We start from the raw sequence: 27665 nt of genomic DNA, 5'->3' as shown, positions 1-27665 counted from the left end.
AATCACGTTGCTCACAAATTTGTCTTCACATCTGAACCTTCCACTACGCCCGACTGTCGTTCTGCTTCGCCTTAATTAGCTGGCCTCCTTTCCGCCAATTATCATAAAGACCCCCCCCCCCCATACACACACACACACACACAAGTGACGCTGAAGTCATAGAGATAGCTCTAATAACCAGAAGCACCGCCTATACTTCGCGAGTCGTAGCCGCACCCCCATCAGAAGGCTTGACCCACCGCAGTGATAGTGTCGTCGCTGCAGACGTGTGTCCATGGTACCACTCTCATGGATCAACTCAGACCACGCTGAACCAGGAGATTTTGTCTACCCTACATGACGTGAATTTTGAATCTAACTCGGCACTCATTTCGTCATTTTTCAACACCGCGGATATAGATATTCGCGCGAACACTCGGTGGATGGTGCTAGTCACCGTCATACTTTGCGTGCAAATTCGCCAAATTGTGTCTTATCTTGGAGATCACAGTTTGAACTGCTCGCACCATTAAAAACAACTGCCAAACTTTAGGTAACGTTTACAAATACCTATAATTGAAAAAAAAATCGTCATTGTTGAAAACATTTACAATTGCTGACAAATATTGTATAACTGAGAAAATAAATGCTTTAATTCGATAAGCCAATCAGATGGTGCGAAAAGGACAACTTCAACTCGTGATCCTTACACTGCTTGCTTGTTGTTGTGGACGCTGTCATCGTCCACCTCCGTTGGTGCGAGGCCGCCGTGGACCGAGTCATCTTTCTCCCAGAGAGCTGCGTTGCCAGGCACCTTGATACCGAAAGTAGTTAATGCTGCTGCGGCTACGAAAATGCTCAAATACTTGAAGGACGTCGCGCGGTTGCCGATCCCCTTGAACATCAGACTCCAGCACAGAGCTCCAACGTTGCCTCCAGCCCCGACAAAGCCAGATGTGGCGCCCGTGAAGGCTGGTAGAACATACGGCACGATGCCGTATGTGCTGCCGGTGCAGGCCTGCACGAAGATGCCGAAGAAGACCAAGAGAGGAATACTGGTCGACAGATTCTTCGTCGTGCTGTACACGTACAGGAAGACAGCCTGGCCGGCAAAGGAGATAAACTGCACTCCAATCCGGCCTTTCATTCCGCAGCGGCGGTTTGCCACGTCCGAGAGGTACCCGCCTAATGCGCGTGCGAATATGCACATCAAGCCAAAGAGCGACGAGATGAGCGTGGCTCGACTTTGAGTCAGACGTCGACACTCGTTCGCGTCAGTCTCAGGGTCGCAGTTTGGGTAGGTGAAGTCCTCGTAGTAGTATTCAGTGAGTACGTTGTGTACCTGGAGTTCAACACCGAAGGAGCACGCATAATGGAAAGCCAGGATCCAGGTGACCGGCATCTTGGCGACATGCAGTAGACTCTGCTTCATGTCGACGGCAGGTTTCGTCGCTGCAGTGCTAAGAGTGGAGTTTTTGCGGAGGTCCTTGTATTGTCCTTGCGGACAGTCATCTGAATTAAAGTAGAGAGCGACACCGACGATGACCATGAAAAGTGCTGGGAAGAGGAGAGCTACGCGCCAGCCCATGTTGTCGGACAGAGCTCCGCCAGTGGTGACAAGATTGAAAAGCTGAGGTGTGATCAGGGTGGTAGCACCGGCACCGAGGTTCCCCCATCCAGCAGCGAGGGCGTTGGCGCTACCCACGACTTCTTTAGTAAACATGGTGGAGGTCCAATATGTCGTTGCAATGAAGGAGCAACCGACGAGACCAATGAAGAACCGAGCGAACATGAGCCCCGTGTAGCTCGTCACGAGTGAGGCTGAGGCCACGGGGATCGCACCGACAACCAATAGCACGGCCTGTACCGTCCTGGAGCCATAGCGATCGCACATCGGACCACCGACAGCACGTCCGAGAATGGTGCTTGCCACGGACACGATGTTGGAATTGGAAACTTGGTCAGCAGTTAAACCGAGTTGTTTCTTGATAGTGGGCATCAGAGGAGGGATGGAAAACCAGCCGAAGAAAGCGAAGAAGAAAGACAGCCACGCGTAGTGGAAGGCTCTCATGTGAGGACGTGCCACACTGAGCAGCTTGATCTCCGAAGCCTTGTCATTCTGCAACGGGTCCGTTCGGATTGGAAAGTCGGTGCGACGCTGGCGGACGCCGGCGTCCGCGTGTAGTGAAGGTGAGACCAACCCGACGTACTGGTCTGGGGATTGCATGGTTGGTGGTGGTTGTGCCGCGCGTGGCAAATCGAGAAGTGAGGTTGGGTCGAGCTAGCGGAACGATGTTGATATGAGTCATCCGTAAAAGACAACAGCGTTGCTCGTTCAAACGGCCGGAGCGTGGTCGCACATCGACAACAGACGGAGTTTAAAAGCTTACCCTTATGAACCGTTGTTGTACCGACACTCGCTGCGTCACGCACAGAGGGGAGATCACGCGCACTTGGTCATGCTCCAGATTGATCACCTTCGTGAGTCAGCCTTAATATCCACTGGGTCGTGAATTTGAAGTTTCTAGCGATTATGCGTGTTCAGTGCACGACTCGTTACTGGAGGCCGGTGCATCTCAATCGATTCCGGGGGTGAGATCCTAAAACGACAGGCGCCTGGAGGAACTGTGACTAGCCGTGCGTGAGCATCGCGAACGATGGACTGATTGGCCTCTCGCGGTCATGACGCGCTTGAGATCTACGTTGGCTTCCGGTGGCGGGGGAGCGGCTAGCGCAATCTCTTCGAGATCGACGCCGATGTTGGTGCTTTAGCCGGCAACATCCCAACGGCCCCACTTCCCGCCGTCATCCGATCGATCCAACCGCTCTTGTTCACGCTCGAGCGCAGCCCATCTTTACAAGGATTTGAGTCATCCCAAAATCAAGACATGCCGCGGCGGCGACGTGGTCCAATAAAAACGCACAGCGAAACCGGAACATGCGGTTGCATTGGTGAAAGACACAATGCGAGCGGGTGAGTCATCCTAACTGCTTGGGCACAAATGTGCTTCTCCATGGAGTGCTCACATTGCAATTCTCCGCGTAAGTGAGACCATGGCGCAGATTGATCCAAGAGATGTCGGCACACCGGACGAGTGGGTACCTCGACACCCGGAGCTGATCCGGCTCACGGGACGACACCCGTTCAACAGCGAACCCCCGCTCAAATACACGAGCACCTTCATCACACCCATGGCCTTGCACTACGTTCGCAACCACGGTCCTGTGCCGCGACTCGATTGGAACACGCACACGTTCTCAATCGACGGACTGGTGAACAAGCCGCGCACATTCGGTATGGACGAACTGGTTACCACCTTCGTAAAGGAGACCGTGACGTTTCCGGTGCTGCTGGTATGCGCCGGTAATCGCCGCAAGGAACAAAATATGATCAAGAAGACCATCGGCTTCAGTTGGGGCGCTGCCGGGTGCTCTACGGCCGAGTGGACCGGTGTCCCGCTTCACGTACTGCTGACTGCTTGTGGCGTCGACCGCGAGAAGGCACAGTGGGTATGGTTTGAGGGCATCGAAGACTTACCGCACGACAAATACGGCACGTGCATTCGCGCCAGTACAGCACTGGACCCGGCGTGCGACGTGCTGGTGGCGTGGAAAGCCAACGGCGAGCTGCTCACCCCCGATCACGGTTTTCCAATACGCCTCATTATCCCGGGTCACATCGGCGGTCGCATGGTCAAGTGGCTCGCACGGATCCATGTGAGCGACCAAGAGTCCACCAACCACCACCACATTATGGACAACCGAGTGCTGCCGTCGCACGTCACTGCTGAGACTGCAACGGCGGAAGGTTGGTGGTCAAAGTCGCCGTACGCGATCATGGAGCTCAATGTCAACGCCGCGATCATAAAACCAAACCATGACGACTTGTTGGCTCTCAGTGAAGACGACACGGTTAATGACATTGAAACGTACACGATTAAGGGGTACGCGTATTCAGGTGGGGGTCGACGAGTGATTCGAGTAGAGGTGACGCTGGACGATGGCGCAACGTGGCAACTCGCTCACATCATTTACCACGAGAGGCCAAGCAAGTACGGCAAAATGTGGTGCTGGGTGCACTACGAGTTGGCCGTGCAAGTTAGCAGTCTGCTTCGAGCCCGAGAGGTGTGTGCTCGAGCTTGGGACAGCTCGATGAACCTCATGCCAGAGTTCCCTACTTGGAACGTCATGGGCATGATGAATAACCCTTGGTATCGCGTCAAGATCCACCACGAACAGGGCACGAACACGCTGCGGTTCGAGCACCCTACTCAAGCAGGAAACCAGAAAGGTGGTTGGATGACCAAAGAACGGATCATGACAAACGACAACGAACCAATTCGCGGCAAGAAGCTCCAGGTTGAACTGATTGATACGAGCAGTGATGCAACACCAAAACCTGGTTTGACAGCAGATGAGTTCAGCGAGCTGCCTCTGATCTCTGCAGATGAAGTAGCTAAGCACAACACCAACGAGAGCTGCTGGTTCATTTGTCGTGGTCTGGTATACGACGCGACGCCGTTTCTCGATGAACACCCAGGTGGAGCCACCAGTATTCTGCTGTGTGGCGGCACTGACTGTACGGATGAGTTTGAGAGCATTCACTCTACCAAAGCTTGGCTGATGCTGAAGAAATACTGCATCGGCCGTTGTCCAAGCACGGACGACGACACTGGGACCAGCGATACAGCGTCGTCCTCAGCAGACCAGGAAGAGACGGATGTGGCGCTCAAAGGTGCTACAAAGGTGCCTATCGTACTGATCTCGAGAGAGGTGGTCAGCCACGACGCACGCATCTTCAAATTTGCTCTTCCTGCCAAGGATCTGAGACTCGGACTTCCCGTAGGCAACCACGTTTTCCTGTACGCAAATATCAACGGGAAGACCATCGTGCGTGCGTACACACCAATTTCTTCCGAGAGCGACGAAGACCGAGGATTCGTGTCTTTCCTTATCAAAGTCTACTTTGCAGGGGACAACCCTGTACACCCAGAAGGAGGGCTCTTCTCGCAGTATCTTGATGGCTTGCACCTTGGTCAACAGATTCAGATCAAGGGACCATTGGGCCACTTCACCTATCATGGGGAAGGCAGTTTCTCTCTCGAATCTACCAATTTCCACGTCAACAAGTTCGGATTCATCGCCGGCGGAACAGGCATCACGCCCGTCTACCAGGTCATGCGCGCCATTCTTGAAAACGCAAAGGATCAGACCAAGGTTGCATTGATCTATTGCGTACGATCGGAGCGTGACTTGCTGCTCCGAAAGGAGCTTGAAACCCTACAAAAGCTGCGACCGAGTCAATGTCGGATCTTCTACACGCTGTCCGACCTGGAACAGCTCGACAAGAACGATCCTATTGTTCGAGGGTGGGCATACGGCAAAAGTCGACTCAACTTCGCCATGGTGAAGAACATCATCGGCTCGGATGCTGATCACGTGGGCATGTGTGGACCCGAAGGTATGATTGAGTACGCCTGTAAGCCGGCGCTGCTCAAGCTGAACTACGATCTCAAGACGCAGACCACCGCATTTTAAATGCCATACTCCTTTGTTTAACTAAAATAAAAAAATGAGTTCTAAATGGGGATAGCATTAAGGTCACTCATCCGTCAGCGCCGTCTTCACCTACAAACACGGTGCTCCTTCTGCCTAGTTGCATAGGTCAAGCAAAGGTGCCTGCACCAAGCACCTTGCACCTCTGGTTCCTCATATCCAATTGAATTGAATTGATAGCGGTTTTGTCGGCTAAGTCACCCTGCGCGCAGCAGCGGCGCAGCATACAGGAGATTCGCTAAGCGAGTCCCTGCAGTACTACTAATAGCCATATCCACCATTATCCCGTGATTCCTGTGGTCCAGCACGTTCACATCGTTCGCGAATTTCGGATGACTCAGTCCCAAGCGCAAACGCCCATCCCTCTTTCGGATTGGTGACGCTACAGACAGGCGATGCTTTCTGAAGTTGCCGTGGTCGGATTGGGCAGAGAAAGCGCGTCACGCCATCGCCTTGTTGAGCACTGCAATCTGTGCACCATGCGTCATCTACGGTGAGTCACCACTCTTTCGAGCTCTGCTTTGAATAACGGATTGCCGGTGGTGGTTCATTTTCCAATCTTCCGAGTGCACAACAGTTCACCCACCACCCACCTTCGTGGAATTCAATATGACCGAGGTGGTCGTGGTTGTGGGCAACGGCATGGTAGGCCACCGGTTCCTGGAACGGCTCCGCAAGTACGATACCAGTAAGCACTTCACGCTCGTGTCTATCGGAGAAGAGCCCATTCAGCACTATAACCGCATGCTGCTTACCGAGTACTTCGAGCATTTGAGCATCGACAAGCTAAAGTTGGCGCCACCGAACTGGTATGCTGAAAACGAGATCGAACTCATGACCAACACCCAAGCTTTGGCATTGGATACGAAGAACAAGAAGTTGCTATGCCAGCGACTGGGTGGCGATGTACCGCAGCAATTTGAGGTGCCGTACGACCGCGTTGTGATCGCTACGGGTGCTAGTGCCTTGATGCCTCAGCTTCCTGGTGTAATCCTACACGGGGTGTTCGTGTACCGTTCCATCGCTGATCTCAATAGCATCATCGCACATGCCGAGAATCAAGCTAAACTTGAGTCTGCTGGGGCCGCGAAGAAGTACGCGTTGGTGATTGGCGGCGGTCTTCTGGGACTGGAGGCCGCTAAGGCCGTCCACGACCTGAACGTGTCCGTACGGATCATCAACCGCGGCACTCGACTGATGTCGCGTCAACTTGACGCCGATGGAGCTAAAGTTCTTCACAACGAGATCGTCAACAAGTTTGGGATGGACGTGCTCTACGAAAAATCAACCCAAGAGATCATCGGGACGGAGGAGAACGGTGTGGAGGCAGTGACGTTCACCAACGGTGAGCGCTTTGACGACGTGTGCATGATCATTTTCGCTACTGGAATCCAGCCACGCGACGAGTTGGCCCATTCCAGTGGTCTCGAGCTTGCAAAACGGGGAGGGATCCTCATCAACGACTACTTGGAGTGCAGTGAACCAGATGTGTACGGTATTGGGGAGTGCATTTCGCACCGCAACGTCACGTACGGTCTCGTCGCCCCAGGATACGAAATGGCAGACATCTTGGCCAAGAACTTCACTTGTGAATCTTTAGAGAATCGTATCACATTCCCCGGTGGAGATATCTCTACTAAGCTCAAGCTTATGGGGATGGAGGTGGGCTCGTTTGGTGACTATTTCCCAGAGTTCATCAAGGAGCCGTTCGAGGCTCTGACCTACAATAATCCGCTCGAGAAGGTGTACAAGAAGCTCTTCTTCTCATCGGATGGGAGCAAACTCCTGGGTGGAATTCTGGTAGGTGACACGAGTGACTTTGTGCGGCTGTCTCTCATGTACAAGCAGAAAGATACCAAACCTTTGGTAGACCCGCCGAACGAAATCCTACTTGGGAAGAGAGGCGGTGATGGCGGTAATACTGTACTGGATCTACCGGACGAAGCTCAAGTTTGTTCGTGCAACAACGTGAGCAAAGGAGACATCTGTAAGGCCATCAAGGACAAGAAATTAACGAAGCTCGGAGACGTAAAGAAAGTCTGCAACGTTGGCACAGGCTGTGGAGGCTGCATGCCCATGGTGAAAGACATTCTGGAAGCCGAACTTGCTGCTGCCGGCGCTGAAGTTGACAAATCTCTGTGCGAACATTTCGCTTATTCGCGCCAGGAGCTCTACCAGATCATTCAAGTAGAACAGTACGCCACATTCGCTGAAGTCTTGGCCAAGCACGGCCGCAAACAGCACGATCCTCGTAGCTACGGATGTGAAATCTGCAAGCCCACAATCGCCTCCATCCTTGCCAGTCTTCAGAACGGGCATATCCTCAAAGGAGATCGTGCTGCACTTCAGGACTCGAACGACCGGTTCTTGGCCAACCTGCAGAAATCGGGTCAATTCTCTGTTGTACCACGCGTAGCTGGTGGAGAGATCACGCCTGACAAGCTTATTGTGCTTGGTCAAGTTGCCAAGAAGTTCGATCTGTACACCAAAATTACCGGTGGACAACGCGTGGATCTGTTCGGCGCCCAGAAGCAGGACTTGCCCGAGATCTGGAGGATGCTGGTGGGTGCTGGTTTTGAGTCGGGTCATGCGTACGGCAAGGCACTGCGAACAGTGAAGAGCTGTGTGGGTACGACGTGGTGTCGCTACGGCCAACAGGACTCGGTAGGGTTCGCAATCTTCCTCGAGAACCGCTACCGAGGCATCCGTTCACCGCATAAACTCAAGGGAGGCGTCTCCGGATGCACTCGTGAGTGTGCTGAAGCTCGCAGCAAGGACTTCGGCTGTATCGCCACTGATCAAGGATACAATGTGTACGTGGGAGGCAATGGCGGCACGAATCCACGTCATGCTACGCTACTAGCCTCTGATGTTCCACAAGAATTGGCTGTGAAGTACCTGGATCGGTACATCATGTACTACATCATGACGGCCGACCGTCTGCAGCGCACATCCAAGTGGCTGGATGCACTGGAAGGCGGCATTGAACAGCTTCGTCGTGTGGTTATGGAGGACTCGCTGGGTATTTGTGCCACACTAGAGAAGCAGATGAGTTACCTGGTCGGAACCTACGAGTGCGAGTGGAAGAAGGTGATCGAGTCGCCTGAACTCATGGCTCAGTTCGCACAGTTCAAGAACACTAACAAAACCCAAAAGGAAGTCCAAATGCAAACCGTTAGAGATCAGCGCATACCGACGTTTGTGGCACACGCTAAGACCGGCAGCAGTGGAACCGGCACCGAGTCTTCGTCTCCAGCATCAACCACCTCAGTGTTATCCGATCTCGATGAGACGGAATGGGTCTCCTTTGGTAGCAAGGACCGTTTCGATATGAACGGCGGTGGTGCGGTGCTGTACGGCGAGTCACAGTTGGCCATCTTTAACATTACGGAGAGCTGCAACGGCATCGAGAAGGTATCCTGGTATGCCACGCAGAACATGTGCCCGTATGACCACTCGTTCGTGTTGGCTCAGGGTATCGTGGGCGATCTGGACGGCAGACCGAAAGTGGCTTGCCCCATGCACAAACGCAACTTCGATCTCAGTGATGGATGCTGCATCAGTGGCGATGACTTCCGTCTTCAGACTTTCGATACCAAGGAAGAGGACGGCATCATTTACGTCCTGTTACCACCCATGGATGTGGTAAACGCACGTTTGGCAACCTCCAAGTTCGTTGCAAAGGACGGCGATGCCCCTGTAGTGCCGGAGGTGTCGAGATCACCTGCCACGCTTGACTGGTAACGTCACCGTCGTTGTGTTAGTGTCAACAGTATTTGATAGCTATGTCATGTATTGCAATGCGTTCCTAGCAATTTTCAGCGCATTTCATTTTAATTCACCTTATTTGCGATCTTCATGCAGGCTTGCACCAGCAGCACGTACGACACAATGGTGAACGTTTTTTCCTGCATCCGCTGTGATATGGTAGGCATGGAGGTAATGTCGGCACTTTCAGCCTGGAGTTCACGGATCAGCCGTCTTTCAAATACTTGAACATCTTCGTAGACGCAGCAGCATGACTACTTTCGGTATCAAGGTGCTAGGCGACGCAGCTCTCTGCTAACTCAGTCCATGACCAATGGAGACAGTCCATGGCCAATGTCCATGGCAAATTGAGACAGAGTCCACAACTGCGAAAAAGGAAACCGTGTTGAAGTTGTCCTTTTCACACCATCTGATTGGCTTCTCCCAATCATAACATTTTGTTCTCAGTAATACAATATTTGTCAGCAATTGTAAAGGTTCCCAACGATTCAAAAAGTCTCGACATTTTTTTTGGGAATATTTACAATCTCAGTATTGTAAATATTGACTTCAGTTCAATATTTGTCGGCTATTGTGAATGTAGCCACTGCGGTCTGATCGCCAGAAATACAAAGCATTCACTGCTGCACCATGCCCATGCATGTACTCCCCGCGGCACTCGTTCTTCGCTTCCCCGCAGCTGGAACTGCACCTCAAATTGTAGCATTCGATTCCCTACTACATGTAATCAGAATTTTCAGCGACCACTTAATTCACCCAGTCTACGGATGGAGTTTGAGATCATCACCGTTCCGGTGTTCCAGGAGTTCATTTATCGAAGCTGAGGATGGTGCTTATCCATCCCTCCATCGATCTTAAACTCACAAACGGACGGGTACATCGTTGCATTGAAGTCCAAGTAAACGCAAGTCAAGCAATGAAAAAGTGATAGCACAACCGTCCAAGGGGAAAAGGAAATATTTTATTGCTTTCCGAAGAAACGAGCTATTGGCTTCCTCCTTCGCTGCTGCGGCAGCAGCCGCAAGGAAAAGAAGAAGGACGAGAACCCACGCTACGACTTTGATTTTCCCCGATTCGCTTGCTTCGCCGTCGATTTCAACCTGAAAGGAATGAAGCATCGCCAAGTCTCTCGCTGCAGCATCATCATCCGCTAAGCAGCGACGAGGACAGCAGAAGTGACGACCTTAAGCGGTCGTTTTCTTCTTCTTCTTCTTGTTCTTCTTCTTCAAAGAAGTAGCAAGAATCTTGGCAGTCTCGTCGTCTACGGTCTTCTCCGAGTGCACCTTGTCACTGGGGAATGGGAGGCCCGTGATCTTAGTGGTGCCGTTAGGCAGCAGCAGCACCGTAACCTTAAAGTGAGCCACCTTATCGCCCTCGCGGCCCTCCAGGATAGGGTACGCCTGCAGCAGGTCGTGCTTGACGCACTCGACGACACCCATACGAGCCTGGCTCTCGTCCTCAAAGGCGCGAATGGTGAAGGGCAGAGTGGGGAACTTGTTGTTGATCTCCTTGAAGACATAACGCGAAGCCTTCATCTTGAGACGGTACTGCTTGTCCACCTGGCGCTTGAACACCGTGGTGCGGCGCTCGCTGTTCACGGGCTTGTCACCGCCGGTGGTGTAGCACACATCAATAGTGTACACCTCATTGGGCTCGAACGTAACCTTGGGGGTACGATTCTCCACGTCCATCTTCTGGGCAATGATCTTGTTGCCGTCGATCACGAAGCGCTTCAGCTGGTGCATAAGCGTTCCCTGCAGACTCTTAACGCCGTACGACTCCTCGAGCTTCGTCAGCGCCTCAGTCACCTGCAAGTTGGTGTTGCCAGGCTTAATAAGGCGCGCGCACAGCTCCACAGCGTCGTGGGCACACTTGAGCACGTCGGCCTCCTCGCCCTTAAGCTCAGGGAACTCGGCGTCAGCAGCCGAGCCCTCGGCGGGAACGATAGCCGTGTGGGCCACGACGGCAATGTAGCCATCAATGTGGCAGCCCAGGTCGATCTTGACCCAGTCGCCGGCCTTCACAGTCATGGACTCATTGGCCAGAGGCGAGTAGTGGCACAGGATCTCGTTGACCGAGATGGATGTGGGGAAGGCCACTCCCTTGTCCACCTTCTTGCTCTTGAAGATGCCGGCGCAGCGCTGCTCCACGATCAGATCGCCGAACTTGCACAGCTCCACCACGTCCTTACCAGCCTCGAGCTGCGAGAGCACGCCCTGCAGCGCCGACTGCGCGATCTCGGCCGCCAGTTTGTACTTGGTGACCACATCTGAGTTGCTGCAGTCCTCGACCTCCTCCGGCGGGGTCTGCACCTCCTCCTCCACGTCGCTCACGTCGCTCACACTGCGCTCGTCGTCCGAAGGCATCGTTAATCCACTTTGACTACTGGCCGTAAAGATATCGAGTCGAATTGGAAAGGGGGAGGATCCTAGCCACCGGTTTACAGTGATATCGTGACCTGTCACTATTGCGAGGCAAATATGAAAGAAAGCGCTTTTCGAAACAACGTTTTCGAAAAAAGTGCACACACGATTCCGTCCACCATAGTGAAACCAAAATCAAAGTGAACAGAAAGCCGTTTTTTTAAAGAAAAATATTTTTCAGAATAAAAATAGAATAGTCCGATGCTTTCTATTCGCTGAAACACTATTTGTGCTTCATCCAATGGGAGGTCCAGGACTATTTTAGAGGTTGGAAATAGTCCCGCTCGCGAACACCGTCAGTCTCTAACGTTCGCGCCAAAACGAGAGTATGGCGGAGGAGATCGTGCCCAACTCAGTGGGCTGGTACATCCTGGAGGGGTACCCTTGGTGGCCCGTGTACATCTGCGACGTGTTCAAGCTCCGACCGAACCTGCACCTTCTGGGCAGCGGCCACAAGAAGATCCTGAAGAAGGCGCGGGACTTTCCGAACGACTTTATCGTCGTCTACTACTTCGGCTCGCATGACTTGTACGTACCCTGGCTGGAAATTACGGGGCCAATTAGAGTACTACTCTAACTGATACTTTTCGTAGCTCACTAGTGGGGCTGAAGAAGGGCGTGTTGCGGCCATGGGACTGTCCGCAGAAGGACCAATTCCTTAAAGGCCACCCTAAGCACTTGGCTAAGAAGAAAGGGGTGATGGAGGAGCTCTTGGATGCGGTACATGAGGCCGAGGAGTATCTATCACAGCCCGAGGACATCCGTCTACCGCAGCATATGGTACCGTCCGATCTAGACCCGACACTGGAGCCTCCACCGCCCGAACTGGTGCCTCAAGAAGTGGCTGTGGACCCCGAGATGGACGAGGACGAGCCTATGGACGAGGACGACGACGCTCCGGAAGACGATGACGAAGAGAAGAAGCGGAAGAGAAAGGAGAAAAAAGAGAAAAAGAAGAAAGACAAAGTGAAGAAGGAGAAGAAAGACAAGAAGCGCAAGAGCGAGTCAGCGAAGAAGACGTCACCGAAAGTAGCCAAGACGTCGGGCACGGACGTCAAGAGCCAGTCTGTAGTTAAAGAACCCACGGAAGAGAAGAAGCCTCCCCCACCGGATATGACGACCGAGGCGCTGAGTATTGTCCTGGAGAAGGAGATCCGCTGGATCCTAGTGAACTGCCCGTTTGAGGAGATGACGACCAAGACGGTGCGGAAGCTGCTGGAGGACCGACTGCACATGGATCTGCGTCACCACAAGGCGTCGATTAAAGAAGGAGTGGCGAGAGTTATTGCGTCCATGGAGGAGGAAGACGCAGCTGACTCGACTTCCACTGCGCCTGAGGAGACTACGGCGCCTATTGATGATGCAGTGAAGACTGAAGTTAAGGTGGAACCGAGCGAACCGGTCGTACCAGTGACACCTGACGTTACCGTGAAGAAAGAAGAGGAGGCTGTGGATGAAGAAACTGGCGTTGAGAGGATGAAGAAGGAGCTTGAAGCAGCGTCGAAGAATCTGTCGCTGGCGTTGGAATTAGAGCCCAAGATCATGGACGCGCTGGAATCGTTGAAGACGTTAGACAGTGTAGACAAGGACGTGCTGGCGACGTCGACTTTGCAGCCTAGACTCGTGAAGCTGCGAGCGCACAGGTCGTCGAAGATCTCGGATCTGGTGACGCTGTTGGTGAAAAAGTGGAACGTCGAGGAGCTGGTTCCAGCGCCCAAACCCATCACGAAGGAAGAGATTCTGGAGCTCAAGACCAAGTTGGAGGACTCGGAGACGTCACATGACGAGTTGCTGGTGTGTTTGAACCAGCTGGGCGAGGTACGTTCTGCAATGTGGCTTGAAGAGAGGGTCTATTATTTGACTTTTTTGTTCTGTAGATGCCTTTGACAATAGATCACTTGAAGAAGACGGGAATTGCACGCACTGTGTCCAACTTACGCCAGCATGGGTACGTTTTGTGATTAAGGTGTTCCTTATAAGGTATTGGTTGTTTAATTGGTTCTTCATTTTGTTGCAGGAATGACAAGGTTTCTGCTAAAGCACACGAACTTCGGCAAAAGTGGATGAAGCAGAATGAGCAGTCGAAAGACAACGGTGAGTTTCTACCAGTTCTAGAGACCAATGGTGGAGTTCTGATGAGTCTTTTCTATCGTAGATTCCGGCTCAAATCCACTCAAGACTCTTAAGACGCTGAATCGGGTTTTGGACCAACATAGTGACGGCACTGACGAGCACAAGATTCACAGCAAACAGATGGCTGCGCTCGAACAGCTTCACAGTATGACGCTGGATACTCAAGACATCATCGACTCGAAAGTTGGAATCTCGGTGTCCAAACTGCGCAAGTCCAGGTACGGTATTGTACTGCAGCAAGTTTTACGAAGACGATGGCAGCTCTAACTGTGTAATTGATTGGGTTATGGCAGCAACGATAAAGTAGCTAAGTTAGCGAAGAAACTTCGAAAGAAGTGGCAAGCTGAAGCCAAGGCCAAACCCGCTGCCTAGATGTTACAAAGACCGACGTCACGACGCTCGAGACGGAAAGAACGACGTATTTGTAGCAGCTGTACTTTTCCGCTGGTGGCAGAGTGCTACTTGTGGTAATGACGAGGATGAGGATGAGATATTCAAAGTGAGGATCTTTTGGTCGATGGCGCTTGTGCTCACGTACAAGAATGGTTTTGCGCCCCTTATTGACGAGCATTACGCAGCTGCCAACAAGCTGGCGTATGAACCAGCAGAGATTCAAGCGTCTGTAGTTATCGTAACAACGCGCAGTTTGGTGAGCTCGAATTCTCGTCTTGTGCTTGTGTTCGAATACTTTTCGTCGAGCTTTTGCCCGTCAGCGACTGCCAACAAGCCAACAAAAACTTGCAACGGATCCGTGCAGTAAATGGTTCATGTTAGTGTGAAACAGATGAATACATTGGCAATTAAGAGTCTAATTGGCGTTCTTGGCCTTGGTCTTCCGCTTGCGCTTCTTGGAGACCTCCTTGGTCGCTGCAGTCTCAGCCTCTTTCGGCTTGTCCTTCTCAGCTTCGATCTTGGCACGTTTGTCCTCCAGCTTCTGAATCTTGTCGGCCTTCTTGCCCAGACCGTACTGCATGCGGTCATACAGACGCTTGGCCTTCTTCGACATCATCGTCTTGGCCAGCTCCTTGAGCTCGGCAGCCTCCTCTTCCTTCTTAACACGCTTCGACTTCTTCTCAGTCGATGGCTCAGCCTTGCGCTTAAGACTCTTCTCTTCCTTCTCTTCCTCTTCCTCTTCTTCATCGTCGTCACTATCCGCTTCACTGTCCTCCTTATCCTGACCATCCATCTCAGCCTTAAGATCAGCAGCGTAGGCCTCCTCCTGCTCCTCTGCGTCTTCTTCTTCAGAGTCCGAGGCTTCCTCATCGCCCACAGCTCCAACCTCACGCAACACCTGCGACGCCGACTTGAGCTTGTCCAGCTCCTTCCTGTACTCCGGCGTGTACCCTTCTTGTTGATCATTGACGAACGGCGAAAGATGAGGCGGTAGCTCAGCACCAGGCACGTAACGCGTCAAAGGCAGCAATATGCCGTTGTTCACCGAGTCAAACACCCACTGCGGCTGCACGTATTCGCGGTTAAAGTAGCGATGACCCTGGTGCGGCCGGTCCATGATATGGTGCGTGATACGAGTGCTCTTCTCGTCGAACGGAGAGCCTTCTCCATCCCAGCCCAACGTGGCGCCGTGAGAGCGTAGAACCAGCTCCAGACAACCAGCAGGCACCTCACGCGACAGGAAGAACGTCAAGCCACTGAACAAGCTCTTCTCGCTGCGTTCCTTGCGTTTCTCGCTGTAGATCTGCGCTGCCAGCTCGTTCGAGGCAAAAGCAGCTTCAAGCGGCTCGCTCATCTCTCCATACGTTGCTTCTTCTTCTTCGTACTCTTCAACGTTGTCGTGTTTGATAGCATTGAGAGTCTTGATCCTCTTCTCGGACTCCTTCTGCTGTTGAGAAATGTCCGTAGACGGCTCTTGTTCTTCTTGTTCTTCCGTCTCTTCTTCATTCTCTTCTTTTTTGACTCGTTCAAGCTCAAGAGAAGCCAACTGAGCACCCGCAGCGTCCAACTGGAGGTTGATCTTGGGAGGATACGCCACGCCGATCTGCATGTAGAGCTGGGCGTTCACGAACTTGAGTAGAACCTCGTAGAACTCGAGGAATGTGAGCATGACACGCACATCCACACGCTTGTCCACTGTAGGGGTGAACTGGTGGGGCACGAGCCACGTGATGGTCTGACCCTGCACGTTGGCTTGGTAGTAGATGCCCTTAATGCTCACAAACACCTTGGTCAGCGCTCTGGTGGCTACAATGTAGTTCTGCCACTCACGCACAAGACGCAGACACATACTCGTGACCTCAGCGTGCACTCCGTTGCCCGTAGGCATCAAAGCGAACAAATGCACGAGACACAGCGCGTCGTCCAGATCGCCTAGAGCGTCCACAAAGCGAGGATAACGCTCCTTAACGATGTGGTCCAGTTCGTAGGTAGGGCGGTTCTCGTGCTTGCGCTTGGCGTCCTCGTAGTCCTTCTTGCCCATGGCTTTTTTCACTTTTTTCATAAACGTTTTAAACGCCCGGAATTTTTCAAGAACCGGTTCGTGCGCCAGGAACATGACGTCTTTGAGGTAGTAGTACGTCTTATCCTTGCCCGAGGGCTTCTTTTTGGGCTCGCGAGGGTAGATTCCCTTCAAGATGCACAGACGACGGAAGTCTTTGAGCGACACCTGCAGCCGCTTGAGCGCCTGACTGCGCGTGATGTAGTTGGCCGCAGAGCCGCGCATGCCCTTGCGCTGCTCCTTGCCGAGCTTGGCCAAGCGGCGCTTGCTGCCCATCGCATCGGTCTGCTTGGCCTTGATGGACTTGAGCTTCTTCTTGCCCTTGACGCGCTTAGTCGGCATGGTTCCCTTGGGTAGAGCGAAGGTAGAACGGCAACTGGAAGGTTGAGTCTTTTGAGCTCCAGTCGTTTTGGCCAGTCAATTGAAAGACGAGCGTGATTGGGTGAAAATGGTTAGAAATGAAGATGTGATTGGATGATATTTGAAATGGTACACTGTACCATTGTTTTTGTGACGTTTCGTTGGTGGCAACGCATTGTTGATTGACACGCTACGAGGAATCTTTGACTGCGTGTGGGTGACCATGGCGGCGAAGAAAAGGAAGCAGAGTGGCCATGCGAAAGCTAAGAAAAAAGCCAAGACAACGGAGGCTGTAGTCACGCAGGAACGGGCGGAAAAGATGCTGCAGGAGCCACAGGAGAATGAGACAAACATGGAACACGAGCAAGACGAAACTACGACTTCCGAAGCTTCTGGGCTGCTTTCAGCTGAACTATTGGAAGAAATGGGTGGAGAAGATGCTGGCGGTGTGTTGGTGTTACCAGGTCGCCGTGAGAAGAAGCAGAAGACCGATAAAATGCCCGACGAGCTGCTAGAACAGGCACAGCACATGAGCAAGAGCAAACGCAAGAAACTAGAAGCCATCGCAGCCAGAAAAGTGAAGGAGGCAAGGCGCGCAGATTTGTACAAGTCTTTGGAGAAGCAACAGCTCTCTCAAGACCAGATGAAGCTCCTGTACAGCACGTCACAGATGGGTCACAAGGAGACACTACGGGAACGACTCAAACGCTCGCTAAACCGACAAAAAGCAGGCATCGAACTCTCGGAAGATGCCAAGAGTGAGCTTTTTAAGAAGCAGGATGTACGTGAACAAGACGAGGACGAGTCTATGGAGGAGACGAAGCCTAAGGAGAAGAATTCTGACCGTGTTAAGAGTACTGAAGCTCAAGTTATTAATGACAAGCCTGACAATGACGCTGTCCAGGATAAAACTGGTAAGAAGAAGCGTCGTAAGAAAAAAGCGGCAGTAGTGAGTCGTTCAGTTCCGATGTTGGAGACACAAGAGGAAGCTCCAGTGGCTGGGAGCAGTGACGCTGCGTCTGCCATGGCTATCCAACACACAGAAGAGAATCCTGAAGAAGAAGCCAAGCGAACAAGCTCTCAAAGTGCAGCGATGACTAAACTAGAAGCTCTGCGCAAGAAGAACGAGGAGAAGCGTCGTCTACGCGCTCTCTCTAAGCCACAAACAGCAGATATTCCCAAGCAAGAGGAGCCGACAGTAAACCCTTCTGACGCGTACGTTCCCAAGCCGATCGTGATGAAAACTGCCGAGGAAATGCGCGCACTGAGCAAGAAGACCAAGATATCATACAAGAACACTCTGGTTACTCTGTCACGCAAGCCGGAGATCCAGATGGCGCGTATGCAGCTCCCTGTGTGCAGTTCAGAGCAGGAGATCATGGAGGCTATCACTGACAACGACGTCATCATTCTATGCGGAGAAACGGGCAGTGGTAAGACCACGCAGGTGCCTCAATTCCTCTACGAAGCAGGCTATGGCCACCCTGATCACCCGAGCAACAGCGGACGCATCGGAGTCACTCAACCACGTCGTGTCGCTGCCGTATCCACCGCCAAACGTGTCGCCGAAGAGCTGAACGTGCCGTTCGGAGCGCCTAAGGGCCACGTGGGATACCAGATCCGATACGACGCCGAACACGTGAGTGAACACACGCGTATCAAGTTCATGACGGACGGTATTCTACTCAAGGAGATCCAGCAAGATTTCTTGCTACGTCAGTACTCCATCCTGTTGCTGGATGAGGCTCATGAACGCAATGTGAACACAGATATCCTGATCGGTTTACTGTCTCGTATCGCTCCGTTGCGAGCTCAAATGTCGCGAGAGGAGGAAGAAGCGTACAATTCGTTGTCTGACGAAGAGAGAGAGGCTGCTGACAAGCCTATTAAGCCTCTAAAACTGGTGATTATGTCGGCTACGTTGCGTGTGGAGGACTTTACACAGAACCAGAGATTGTTCCCCAATCCGCCGCCCGTGCTTCGTGTGGATGCTCGACAGTATCCGGTTACTATACACTTTAACAAACGCACAGAGTTGGATAACTACGTGGACGAAGCGTACAAGAAGGTGATTAAGATCCACAAGAAACTCCCAGAAGGTGGCGTACTGGTCTTTCTCACAGGACAGCGCGAGATCCTGCAGTTGTGTCGCAAGCTCAGTCGAGCATATTCTGTCGCTGCAAGGAACAAGAAGGCAGCAGCGCTGAAGAGCAGTCGATCGTTCCGTGCACAACGCAGACAAACCGAGACGTCGAGTAAAGAGGATTTCTTACGGGAACACGATGATATCGAAGAAGAAGCGGACTTGGAGGACGCTCAAGTGTACGGCACTGAGGATATTGAAGACCCCACGTACGAGTTGGAAGAAGAGCAGAATTCTGACGATGAAGACGAAGAGATGGAAGAGCTGGCTGTGCCCTATTTACACGTGCTTCCGCTGTACTCGTTGCTGCCTAACGACGAGCAGATGAAGGTCTTTGACACGCCTCCGGAGAACCACCGACTGGTCGTTGTAGCTACCAACGTGGCTGAGACTTCGCTGACAATCCCTGGTATCAAGTACGTGGTGGACGCTGGACGTACCAAGGAGCGTGTGTTTGATCTGGCGAACGGCATTTCGTCCTTTGAAGTCCAGTGGATCTCCAAGGCCAGCGCGGATCAACGTGCCGGTCGTGCAGGTCGTACAGGACCCGGTCACTGCTACCGTTTGTACTCTTCTGCAGTGTATGACACGGAGTTCCAGAAGTTCTCGTCTCCTGAGATCCTGTGCCAACCTATCGATGACTTGGTGCTGCAGATGAAAGCCATGGGTATCCACAACGTGCTGCAGTTCCCGTTCCCGACACCGCCAGACCGTCAAGCAGTGAAGAACGCGCTTGCAACGCTCGTCAACCTCGGTGCTGTGTCTCCAGGTGACGACGAGGCTATCACTGGACTAGGTCGCGCTCTAGTCAAGTTCCCTGTAGCTGCTCGGTTTGCTAAGATGCTGTTGCTGGCACAGAAGCTGAACGTCGTCGAGTACACGATTGCTATCGTCGCTGGTCTGTCCGGTCACTCTCCGTTCATCCACGCTTTGGATCGTCGTGAGAAGGAGAAGAATGAAGAAGAGAACGATGAAGAGAAGAGCGAAATGGAAGAAATGGAGAAGGAATGGCGAGAGGCAGAAGAGATGCGCAAACACGCACAGTGGATCGATCAGGAGAGCGACGTCTTGAGTCTGCTGCGTGCTGCTGGCGCCTATGCGTACACAGGGGGAAGCAGTCAGTTCTGTAAGGACAACCATCTGCACGAGAAGACCATGCAGAATATGCTCAAGCTGCGTCAACAATTGACTAGAATTGTCAATAAACTGTACGCAGAGGAGGATGCTATTGAACTCAAGCCGAAGATGCCGCCTCCAGACCTAGAAACGCAAGTTGTACTGCGTCAGATCGTAGCTGCTGGATTCCTTGATCAAGTTGCCAAGCGTGTACCGGCTGGAACAATCACGGAAGGCACCAAGATCGAGCGTAACTGTGCGTACATTGCAGCTACGGGTCAAGTGAAGGAGCCTGTGTACATCCACCCGCACTCGTCAGTATTCACGCCCAACCCGAGCAAGCTACCGCAGTTTGTAGTGTACCAACACATCATGCGGACAACCCGTGCGTACATGAAGATGGTGACTGCTATTGAACCGGAATGGCTGGCAGGTATCGGCAAGAACACGCCGTTGTGTAAATATGCACCGCCATTGGCCGAGCCAGCGCCGTTCTACCATCCAGAACTGGACGAGGTGCAGTGCTATGCCAAGGCGCAGTATGGAATGCATCAGTGGTCTCTACCGGCCATGCGCATATCGTACCCGGACCAAGATGCATCGGAGTCGAAGGACGGACTGGGCGGGAAGTATCGCTGGTTTGCCAAGTTTCTACTGGATGGACAAGTTATTACTAGTCTGCGGCCGTTCTCGAGCGCTCTGAAGGAGCCTAGTCACACGTTGATCCGCAAGAAGTTCGACAAGAAGATTCAATTGTTGGTTGCTAAGTTGCAGCAAAACCGAGTGGCTTCACGTCGTGCACTTGTTGATAGATGGAGTAAGGCAGATGGGAAGCTGTTTCTTAAGGCGGAATTGCAGAGCTGGATCAAGGATAGTCATCAGACTGTATTCAGTCAGGCATGGGGAGCGCTAGTTAAGACAGCAGTGCAGGAGAAGAGGACAGCATCGTCCAGCTAGGCAATACCTTTTTACTTGTATAAAGAGGTTTCACAATGTGCACCCCAGGTGTGTGGCCTGAATAGTTGTGCACCGTAAACAAGCTTCAGACTGGGAGGTCTGGCATTCTTGTTGCTGCAAAACGTGAATCTGCGTCTCATAACAATAGGACCATTCGAAAAAGGAATCGCTGGGGTTGTACTCGGCCGAGACGCAGAAAACTAACATGTTTTGAGCAGCAAGTGTAATGGTGAAACCTTATAATAGTAAAGGCGAATTATATATATAAGAAATGAATGGATAGCAGCCCAAGGTAGTTCCTTGGCGATACAAAATTGAGTGGTGTTTTTGATAGAAATTTTTCAGCGATACAGAAACACAATCACGCGAGCGGAGGTGTTCAAATAGTTGTCGACAGAACCGGAAAATCACACAGAACCAAGGTCTGACACACAATGTGATTACACATACAATATGCGTGGGACACAGCAATATCACATCACACCACATAATCTATACGTGTGCCACACTTGCATTGGACAAAACACACCAACCTAAGGTGTCTACACGCCAGTGAATATTTGCAAATCACGGACAGTGCTATGACAATCCGTGAGCCAATCACCGCCCTTTATATTCTTTCTTAACAGCAAGATCCTTCTTCATACAGTAAAACACTGAATTTTTGAAGCCCTCCTTCCCCTCCCTCAACAAAAGATGCCCACGACGACCAAGTGGACGACTGTTTGTAGCGACATGGCTCGCGAGGATTCCCAGCTGCTTTATGGAAGACACGGAGGTGTTCGTCATTGTGAAGAGTCAGCTGGTTCCATGTGTGGTGTGTGTACTGACCAAGCCACACAAGATGCGATACCGACTACTGATGTGTTCCTCGGAAACATGCAACGCAGCCACGCCATATGACGCGTGTCGGTGGAAGGGTAAGGTGCTCACGTGCCAAAGTCTTTACCGCGTCATCATAATGGAGACTGGTGGTCACGAGACGCTGGTGAACCCCCCCCCCCCTTCCAAAAAAAAAAACCAAGATGACCCCCGCCTCAAGGACTACGGTCGTGAAATGGCAACGCAAGGGTTGAAGCCCGCCCGGATTCGCAATGGCATGGCTCGGCGATTTGGGTTGGCGGAGACGGAGATGCCGACGCTACGTCAGGTGTAGTGGTCCGTCAGCAGTTATTCGAAGAAACATCTGCACCACAATGACGTCATATATTATTATATGACGAAATCCTGGGCCAGATCGACCAGTTGGCTTATGGCCCGACCGTCTCAGACACGACTCCATTTTCGTTCGGATGGGAACGTGACGCACGCGGCAAACCAGATGTGGGGAACGACTCTGACGAAAACCCATTTTTGGTGGGACTGACAACGAAGCGTCTTCTACTGAATGCGGCCCGCGACCCAGAGTCATTTGTGTTTCACATGGGCGCCACGTTCAAGTTGAACCAAGTCGGGTATCCTGTCTTTTGTCTGCGGGATCTCTGATAGGTGTCGCTCGTTTCACCTTGTGGCACTTTAAATTACATCGCAACGCTTGGAGAACATTTACATGGCAGCGCTGGCCGAGCTCCACAGGGTTTTTACTTCCGTGTCTGGTGGGCGACAACTGTTGGTCAAGTTCGTCATGGCCGATGCTGAAGCTGCCCAACAGAACGCAGTGACACGAGTCTTTGGTGTCGATTGTGAATTTGTATACTTGATGTGCTTCTATCATGTGATGGCCAAGGTTCACGAAAAACTTAAGGACGTACCGGAGTACTTGTCCAAACAAGTGATGGCGGACATCTATGATCTCCATTGCGCGGATAGCCAAGATGTCTATGACGAACAAGTGCAACAGATTATAACCAAGTGGTCGGATGAAGAGCAGCTGGTTTGGTTTCAAGGCTCTTTTGAGCGTACTTGAGTGACAAGTTCATTTTGGCGTTGGCAATGTTTCCATACCCCTAGTGGATACGCCACCACAAACAACCCGCTGGAGCAGTTCAACCGTCTGATCAAGCGTGACTACACTCTCCGGCCCAAACATAAGATTGGGACACTGTTCCAGCTGCTGGCAGATTGTTGCGGGCACCAGTCGGTAACTTTAAGAATCTTCAAGGAATCCCCTGAAGCCACTCAGCAGTTAAACGCAAGGGTTAAGGATTTTCGCAACCGAGATCTTCATGTGGACATGACTCCCAGCCGGCCCAGTATCGACTTCCTACTTGTTTCCCCAAACCCAGACGTGATTCATGTGATGCCACGTGGCTGTGAGCGTATCTATCTTCCGGAACTCGGGCGCAGTCGCGAAGTAGCCCCGGTGTCGGCCCAGATGGGAGTGAATTACGCGCGAATGGAGGTATTTGGGCAGCCTGAGGGAGGCTGGCATGTGGATTTGAGTACGAATTCGTGCGGATGGAAGTACTACTTCAAGTTTGCAATCTGCATTCACGTGCGCTTTGCTCTGCAGATTAAAAACTACACGGGACTGGATGGGAAAAGGACTCTAGCCAATCGTTCCGTGTCTAAAAATCGCAGCCGATCGGATACCCCTAGTGCCCGAGTGCCTGCCGGTCGCCCCCTGGTAAAGCGACATGCGTTGAATACGGAGTAAAATCCGTTAGCCGTAAGTACATTCGCTTCTCGCTAAACTAAGAAACTCTAGCTTCGTGTCTATTTTTTTTTTTTCAAGTTAATGTTAGCATCACGTTCAACTTCAATTTTAACTTCAATTTGAAGTACTCTTGGTTTGCTTTCATTCTCCACCTCACCTCAACGATGGCAAGCCAACACGGCGGAACCCGACCCCACCAACAGCCTTTCCAGCCTTCTTCAAGTGGTGCCAAGCGCACCTCCGTGCTCGTGGGTGGGGGCGCCTCGATGAGGCTGCGGCCCGTTACCTGAGGTCATGGGTACATGTCCAACGAGGTAATGCCTCAGCTATTAAACGTCTGTTAGATGCGGTACCACAAGGTCGCATCACCAGGGCCCGCCTCACCGAGGCAGCTGCTTTTGGAGGCGATGCTGGTGGGGCAGAATGGGTCTTGTCAACCGGAACTGACTTAAGTGGTCAACCTACCTACCAAATGCGAACCATCCTGGCAGATCGCCGAATTGACGGTCACGTGCAGTTCCTCACCTCCTGGGAACCAACATGGGAGCCAGCCACTAACCTTCCTTCAAACGAGATACGGTCGTTCCGAAAACGCCAGCGCCGCTGTGTAGAGCACGCCTACATTGAAGCCGAAGCAGTTGAAGAATAAACAAGTCGGCAGCCTCATAATACATACATACATATATTCTTCTAGTGCATTGGTTCTGTCTTTTTCTGCTTGTCATCCCTACGTCAGCAGCACCCCAGGCCATCCCCAAGAGCAGTACAGGGCCTAGACCCTTCAACATGCCCCGCGCAAGTCCGAAATGCCGCTTCTGTGTTGACGATGACGGTCGTACGCTGCACAGAAACCCAAATGCATGTCGTAGTAGTCACCCGTGATTACGCGCGGGATCCAAATGTATGTCGTAGTAGTCGCGTTGCATGTCGTTGTAGTCCGTGCATGTCGTAGTAGTTAGTAGGTGCGCGCTCCATGTCGTAGTGGTCGTTTGTGATGGCGCGCGGGCGCCACCGTGCCGGCGATCAAATCCGAGGCAGGCCGCGCCGCTTGTGCCCAACTGGGAAAATTGCCGAATGAGATGACTAATGTAATGGAAGCCACTGACTTCCTGGCTTCCTTTGCCTTAGTCAGCTATGATTGACTGCTACTTGGGACGCGGCTACGGAATGAATGGTCCGTGGCTGCGTCCCACTATCTGTACAGAGGCTCTGCCGCACAGACTGTGGTACAGTCTGTCGCACATGGCAGAGCAGCCAGCACGCGCACGATCTGCGTGTGCGTTTCGTATAGTGTTTGTACTATTTTGTCATAGTTGTCGACTGTAGATTATTAGAATCAACACACTACGGAGTAGGAAGCAAGTCATTATGAGTCGACATAGTCACTGGACACCAAAAACCGCGTTTTGCCTCATCTAGCTTATTGTTTTGCTACCGTGCTCCTTCTTTCTGTCATTAGTCCCAAACCAAAGTGATAACCAGTATTATTTGACTAAACGCCATCAAATACAAAAAAATCAATACGCTATGGCCAAACGTGCCTAGATTGTCCACTTCGTGTTATTATAGATCATCGAGTTGTCTTTATTACGGCTCCAACTGGATGTAGTACTGCTGATATCTGAATCTCAGTCGGTTATACAGTATTTCATTCTTTGCGAGATTTTTTAAAACTGTCGGGGTCAGAATTTTCGAAGCAGTAATGTGGCTACGGACTACGAAATCATACCACATGAATGTAACAAGACACAAGTCATACAGAGGACTGCGACAGGTTTAGGTAAATACCAGTTTCAGGTTGAGACCTGGCATTTTGTCTGCATATAATTGTATGCTTTTATTGGGTATCGCGATTTCTAAAAGCCAAGTAAACATTGACTTATCTTCCACCATCAGGGCACTGTTATTGCGAAATTAAATTAGTCAGTTTCTTAGATTAAGCTAAGTGAGGCAATGTCGTGCCTCCATGGTAGAAGTACGCCCTAAAACCAGCAATTTACGTGTAAAGACATTGTAAAGTTCACCTGATTTCTTCAAAATTTGGTTAGGTTTTTTTTTGTCAATAATAGGGTCAAACTTAATTGTATTAGAAACAGGTAGGTCCAATAATAAAAATAATTTATTGAATTGTAACTTTTGTTTCCGCTGTTATAAAGAGGTTCTCATTTACTAGAAATATGAAAGAGTCCTGGAATAAGTGTAGGCTAGTTTCAAGTCTAGCTAGCAACTATTGTCTCTAGAGTTCTAGAATAATAGTTACAAGGCTACTTGTAAAACCTTTCTTGAAGTGTTTTAGTTGCTCGAACCTCAATTATTATGATATTCTTTTTAAAAAAGTATCTTTATCAAAGACTTTTGAATCTTTAAAGACCATTTAGCTCTTAACACATTAGCTACTTTTAACTAGTTATTCACACTCTCAAAAGGTGGAAAGAAGTTGATTTTAATTTTATTTTGCTAAAACACATTTTTTAAACAAAAATGATGAATTCTCAAATTGAAAATACCATGGTTGAGCAAAGGTTTACGAGAATCAGACAACAATTACGCCTGACCCTAGAGGTCGTTGGCTTTTAGACTGGGAGGTCTGGTACTCATGTTGGCAGGAAATCTCCGAGCAACCGTCACTTACCAGTAGCAAGCTACCACACACACCTTGCATTTACTTCTACCAAATATCTCTACGCGTATAAGGTTTTGGGTTGTGTCTTCAAATCCCGCAAAATCGCAAACGGAAGTACCGCAGTAAGTTCTTCGACATAGCAGTTGGTAACGTAATTCCACGCGCTGCGCACTCAAAAAGCAGTAGTACCAACGGTCCGCAGATGACGACCTATGTCTGCTTCAGACACTCCTCGTGTTTCACAATAATCTTTTCTATTTTCTCTGGAAACAGCACCTTAATCGTATTCTTGCATTCTTCAATCTGCTTTGGCTGCTGGAGAGGGTCAAAGATCATGGTGATGCTCGACTCAAAGTCAAAAACAGCGCCGCACCAATGGTATCCACGGACATTGGTAGGAAGTAAGACGCGCTTGTTTTTCATGACGAACGGCTGCGTAACGAGAATGACCTTCATTTTCGTCACCAAAGTTGTGGTACTACTGAATCCAGGTAAAATAATTCCAATCGCTTCTCTCTTGCATAGACGCCATTGTAGGTATCCTAAAGGCGTCGTTTAGCCATTCCTCCTTTCTGAGCAATGTCTCATTTGAAAGTTTGCCAAACGGCGAGTCACGGTAAAATATTACGTCGAACAGCGTTGGCGACGTCCTTTCTTCCATATATGAATATTTATCAAGCCCCCAGAAACATAGAGCCGACTTAGTGAGGTAGATTCCACCCAATCCGCGGTCTCTCAAATCGCATTCGTCTTGTCCATCGTTAAGTGGTAATCAACCATCACGTAAATTTGATATTCACGAAACACGGCAAATGTTGGGACACAAACCCCTGTTAATCTCTGCGTCTCCTTTGCTTTTTTGCTGCACTTCCGTTTTTTTTCAGCAGCCGACTTAGTAGATGTTTTATACTCCTTCAACGCTCGTAGCGCATTTACGAGTAAACTCCTTGCTGAATACAAACTGGACTCGGTTGCTGGTTTCATTTTGCGTCATTTCCCTTGCGATTGCTTGCTTCCTTGACCCCACGTCCTTTACAGAGAAGCTCGGCAAGATCCCGTAAGCTGATTCGTCGCTATTACTCAATCAAATTACTCTGGAAACGTCACTTAGTACGACGACAGGCAGTGACGGCCCCTGGACGAACTGTTGGCTGCTTTTCTGGCCTCACTCATTTGCTGACGTTTTCTCTCTTGTACTTTCTTTTTATTTTTTTGAACGTCCTCTTGTCTTCGAACTCTTTGACACAAAAAATGTCGTCCCATCAAGTGACGTAGAGCTAGTGACACGATGCGCCTGGAAGAAAATTTGGACGGGCACCCCGGGCGACAAAGGACCCACAACGAAGTGTTGTGATTGGCTAGAGAAGTGATATCCAGAACCACGAGAGCCAAGCCACCCCGGATGACTGCAAGAACAAAGACGAAGGACGAGAAGTTTCCCGGTTGGTGATCCAGAGCAGCCATGGACCAAGACTTGAGAGAAGAACTTGGAATGGAGCTGATGATGAAGGAATAAAGCCAACCCCGGACGGACAACGTAGAAGACACCTTGGAACTCC

General features: G+C 51.1%; 10 protein-coding genes across 11 annotated transcripts; 6 read left to right on the top strand and 4 right to left on the bottom strand.

Annotated features, from left to right (window-relative positions):
• Positions 1-568: 568 nt before the first annotated feature.
• PPTG_16902 lies at positions 569-4154 on the bottom strand. 2 transcript variants are annotated; one of them, XM_008914646.1, is made up of 2 exons: positions 2370-4154; positions 569-2260 (listed from the first exon to the last, which is right to left on the bottom strand). In XM_008914646.1, exon 2 carries the CDS (start codon positions 2204-2206, stop codon positions 686-688), a length of 1521 nt encoding a protein of 506 aa, XP_008912894.1. In that variant the 5' UTR covers positions 2207-2260; positions 2370-4154; the 3' UTR covers positions 569-685. The 2 variants fall into 2 exon arrangements, with proteins under 2 accessions (XP_008912894.1, XP_008912893.1); XM_008914645.1 differs by having other exon boundaries at positions 569-4154.
• Positions 2953-5611, top strand: PPTG_16901 (nitrate reductase [NADPH]). The gene has a single exon (XM_008914644.1). It carries the CDS (start codon positions 3034-3036, stop codon positions 5515-5517), a length of 2484 nt encoding a protein of 827 aa, XP_008912892.1. The 5' UTR covers positions 2953-3033; the 3' UTR covers positions 5518-5611.
• Positions 5612-5979: 368 nt separating this feature from the next.
• On the top strand, positions 5980-9448 carry PPTG_16900 (nitrite reductase [NAD(P)H], large subunit). The gene has a single exon (XM_008914643.1). It carries the CDS (start codon positions 6145-6147, stop codon positions 9277-9279), a length of 3135 nt encoding a protein of 1044 aa, XP_008912891.1. The 5' UTR covers positions 5980-6144; the 3' UTR covers positions 9280-9448.
• Positions 9449-10229: 781 nt separating this feature from the next.
• Positions 10230-11754, bottom strand: PPTG_16899 (DNA-binding protein, 42 kDa). The gene has a single exon (XM_008914642.1). It carries the CDS (start codon positions 11667-11669, stop codon positions 10488-10490), a length of 1182 nt encoding a protein of 393 aa, XP_008912890.1. The 5' UTR covers positions 11670-11754; the 3' UTR covers positions 10230-10487.
• Positions 11755-11999: 245 nt separating this feature from the next.
• PPTG_16898 (hypothetical protein) lies at positions 12000-14231 on the top strand (the record flags this gene model as incomplete). Its single annotated transcript, XM_008914641.1, has 6 exons — positions 12000-12254; positions 12320-13544; positions 13604-13674; positions 13744-13820; positions 13882-14077; positions 14153-14231. The coding sequence occupies exons 1-6, from the start codon at positions 12055-12057 to the stop codon at positions 14229-14231; spliced, it is 1848 nt and encodes a 615-aa protein (XP_008912889.1). The 5' UTR covers positions 12000-12054.
• A 145-nt stretch (positions 14232-14376) lies between these two features.
• On the top strand, positions 14377-14619 carry PPTG_24009 (hypothetical protein; the record flags this gene model as incomplete). Its single annotated transcript, XM_008914640.1, has 1 exon — positions 14377-14619. The coding sequence occupies one exon, from the start codon at positions 14377-14379 to the stop codon at positions 14617-14619; it is 243 nt and encodes an 80-aa protein (XP_008912888.1).
• On the bottom strand, positions 14606-16700 carry PPTG_16897 (hypothetical protein). The gene has a single exon (XM_008914639.1). It carries the CDS (start codon positions 16651-16653, stop codon positions 14668-14670), a length of 1986 nt encoding a protein of 661 aa, XP_008912887.1. The 5' UTR covers positions 16654-16700; the 3' UTR covers positions 14606-14667.
• Positions 16701-16857: 157 nt separating this feature from the next.
• PPTG_16896 (hypothetical protein) lies at positions 16858-20982 on the top strand. Its single transcript, XM_008914638.1, has one exon. The coding sequence runs from the start codon at positions 16895-16897 to the stop codon at positions 20885-20887; it is 3993 nt and encodes a 1330-aa protein (XP_008912886.1). The 5' UTR covers positions 16858-16894; the 3' UTR covers positions 20888-20982.
• Positions 20983-21650: 668 nt separating this feature from the next.
• PPTG_24008 (hypothetical protein) lies at positions 21651-23483 on the top strand (the record flags this gene model as incomplete). Its single annotated transcript, XM_008914637.1, has 4 exons — positions 21651-22037; positions 22124-22355; positions 22444-22765; positions 22838-23483. The coding sequence occupies 4 exons, from the start codon at positions 21651-21653 to the stop codon at positions 23481-23483; spliced, it is 1587 nt and encodes a 528-aa protein (XP_008912885.1).
• Positions 23484-26316: 2833 nt separating this feature from the next.
• PPTG_16893 (hypothetical protein) lies at positions 26317-26562 on the bottom strand (the record flags this gene model as incomplete). Its single annotated transcript, XM_008914636.1, has 1 exon — positions 26317-26562. One exon carries the CDS (start codon positions 26560-26562, stop codon positions 26317-26319), a length of 246 nt encoding a protein of 81 aa, XP_008912884.1.
• Between the last annotated feature and the right edge of the window lie 1103 nt (positions 26563-27665).

Source organism: Phytophthora parasitica (assembly GCF_000247585.1).
Source record: "Phytophthora parasitica INRA-310 unplaced genomic scaffold supercont2.62, whole genome shotgun sequence".
NCBI classification, from domain to species: Eukaryota; Oomycota; class Peronosporomycetes; order Peronosporales; family Peronosporaceae; genus Phytophthora; species Phytophthora nicotianae.
The sequence above is the reverse complement of the archived record's forward strand: the minus strand, read 5'-3'. Positions and strand labels throughout refer to the sequence as shown.

Bases quoted from the DNA above. Each gene is read 5' to 3' on its own strand.
- PPTG_16896 (XM_008914638.1), top strand. From the start codon at position 16,895: ATGGCGGCGAAGAAAAGGAAGCAGAGTGGCCATGCGAAAGCTAAGAAA.
- PPTG_16899 (XM_008914642.1), bottom strand. From the start codon at position 11,669: ATGCCTTCGGACGACGAGCGCAGTGTGAGCGACGTGAGCGACGTGGAG.
- PPTG_16901 (XM_008914644.1), top strand. From the start codon at position 3,034: ATGGCGCAGATTGATCCAAGAGATGTCGGCACACCGGACGAGTGGGTA.
- PPTG_16902 (XM_008914645.1), bottom strand. From the start codon at position 2,206: ATGCAATCCCCAGACCAGTACGTCGGGTTGGTCTCACCTTCACTACAC.
- PPTG_16900 (XM_008914643.1), top strand. From the start codon at position 6,145: ATGACCGAGGTGGTCGTGGTTGTGGGCAACGGCATGGTAGGCCACCGG.
- PPTG_16897 (XM_008914639.1), bottom strand. From the start codon at position 16,653: ATGCCGACTAAGCGCGTCAAGGGCAAGAAGAAGCTCAAGTCCATCAAG.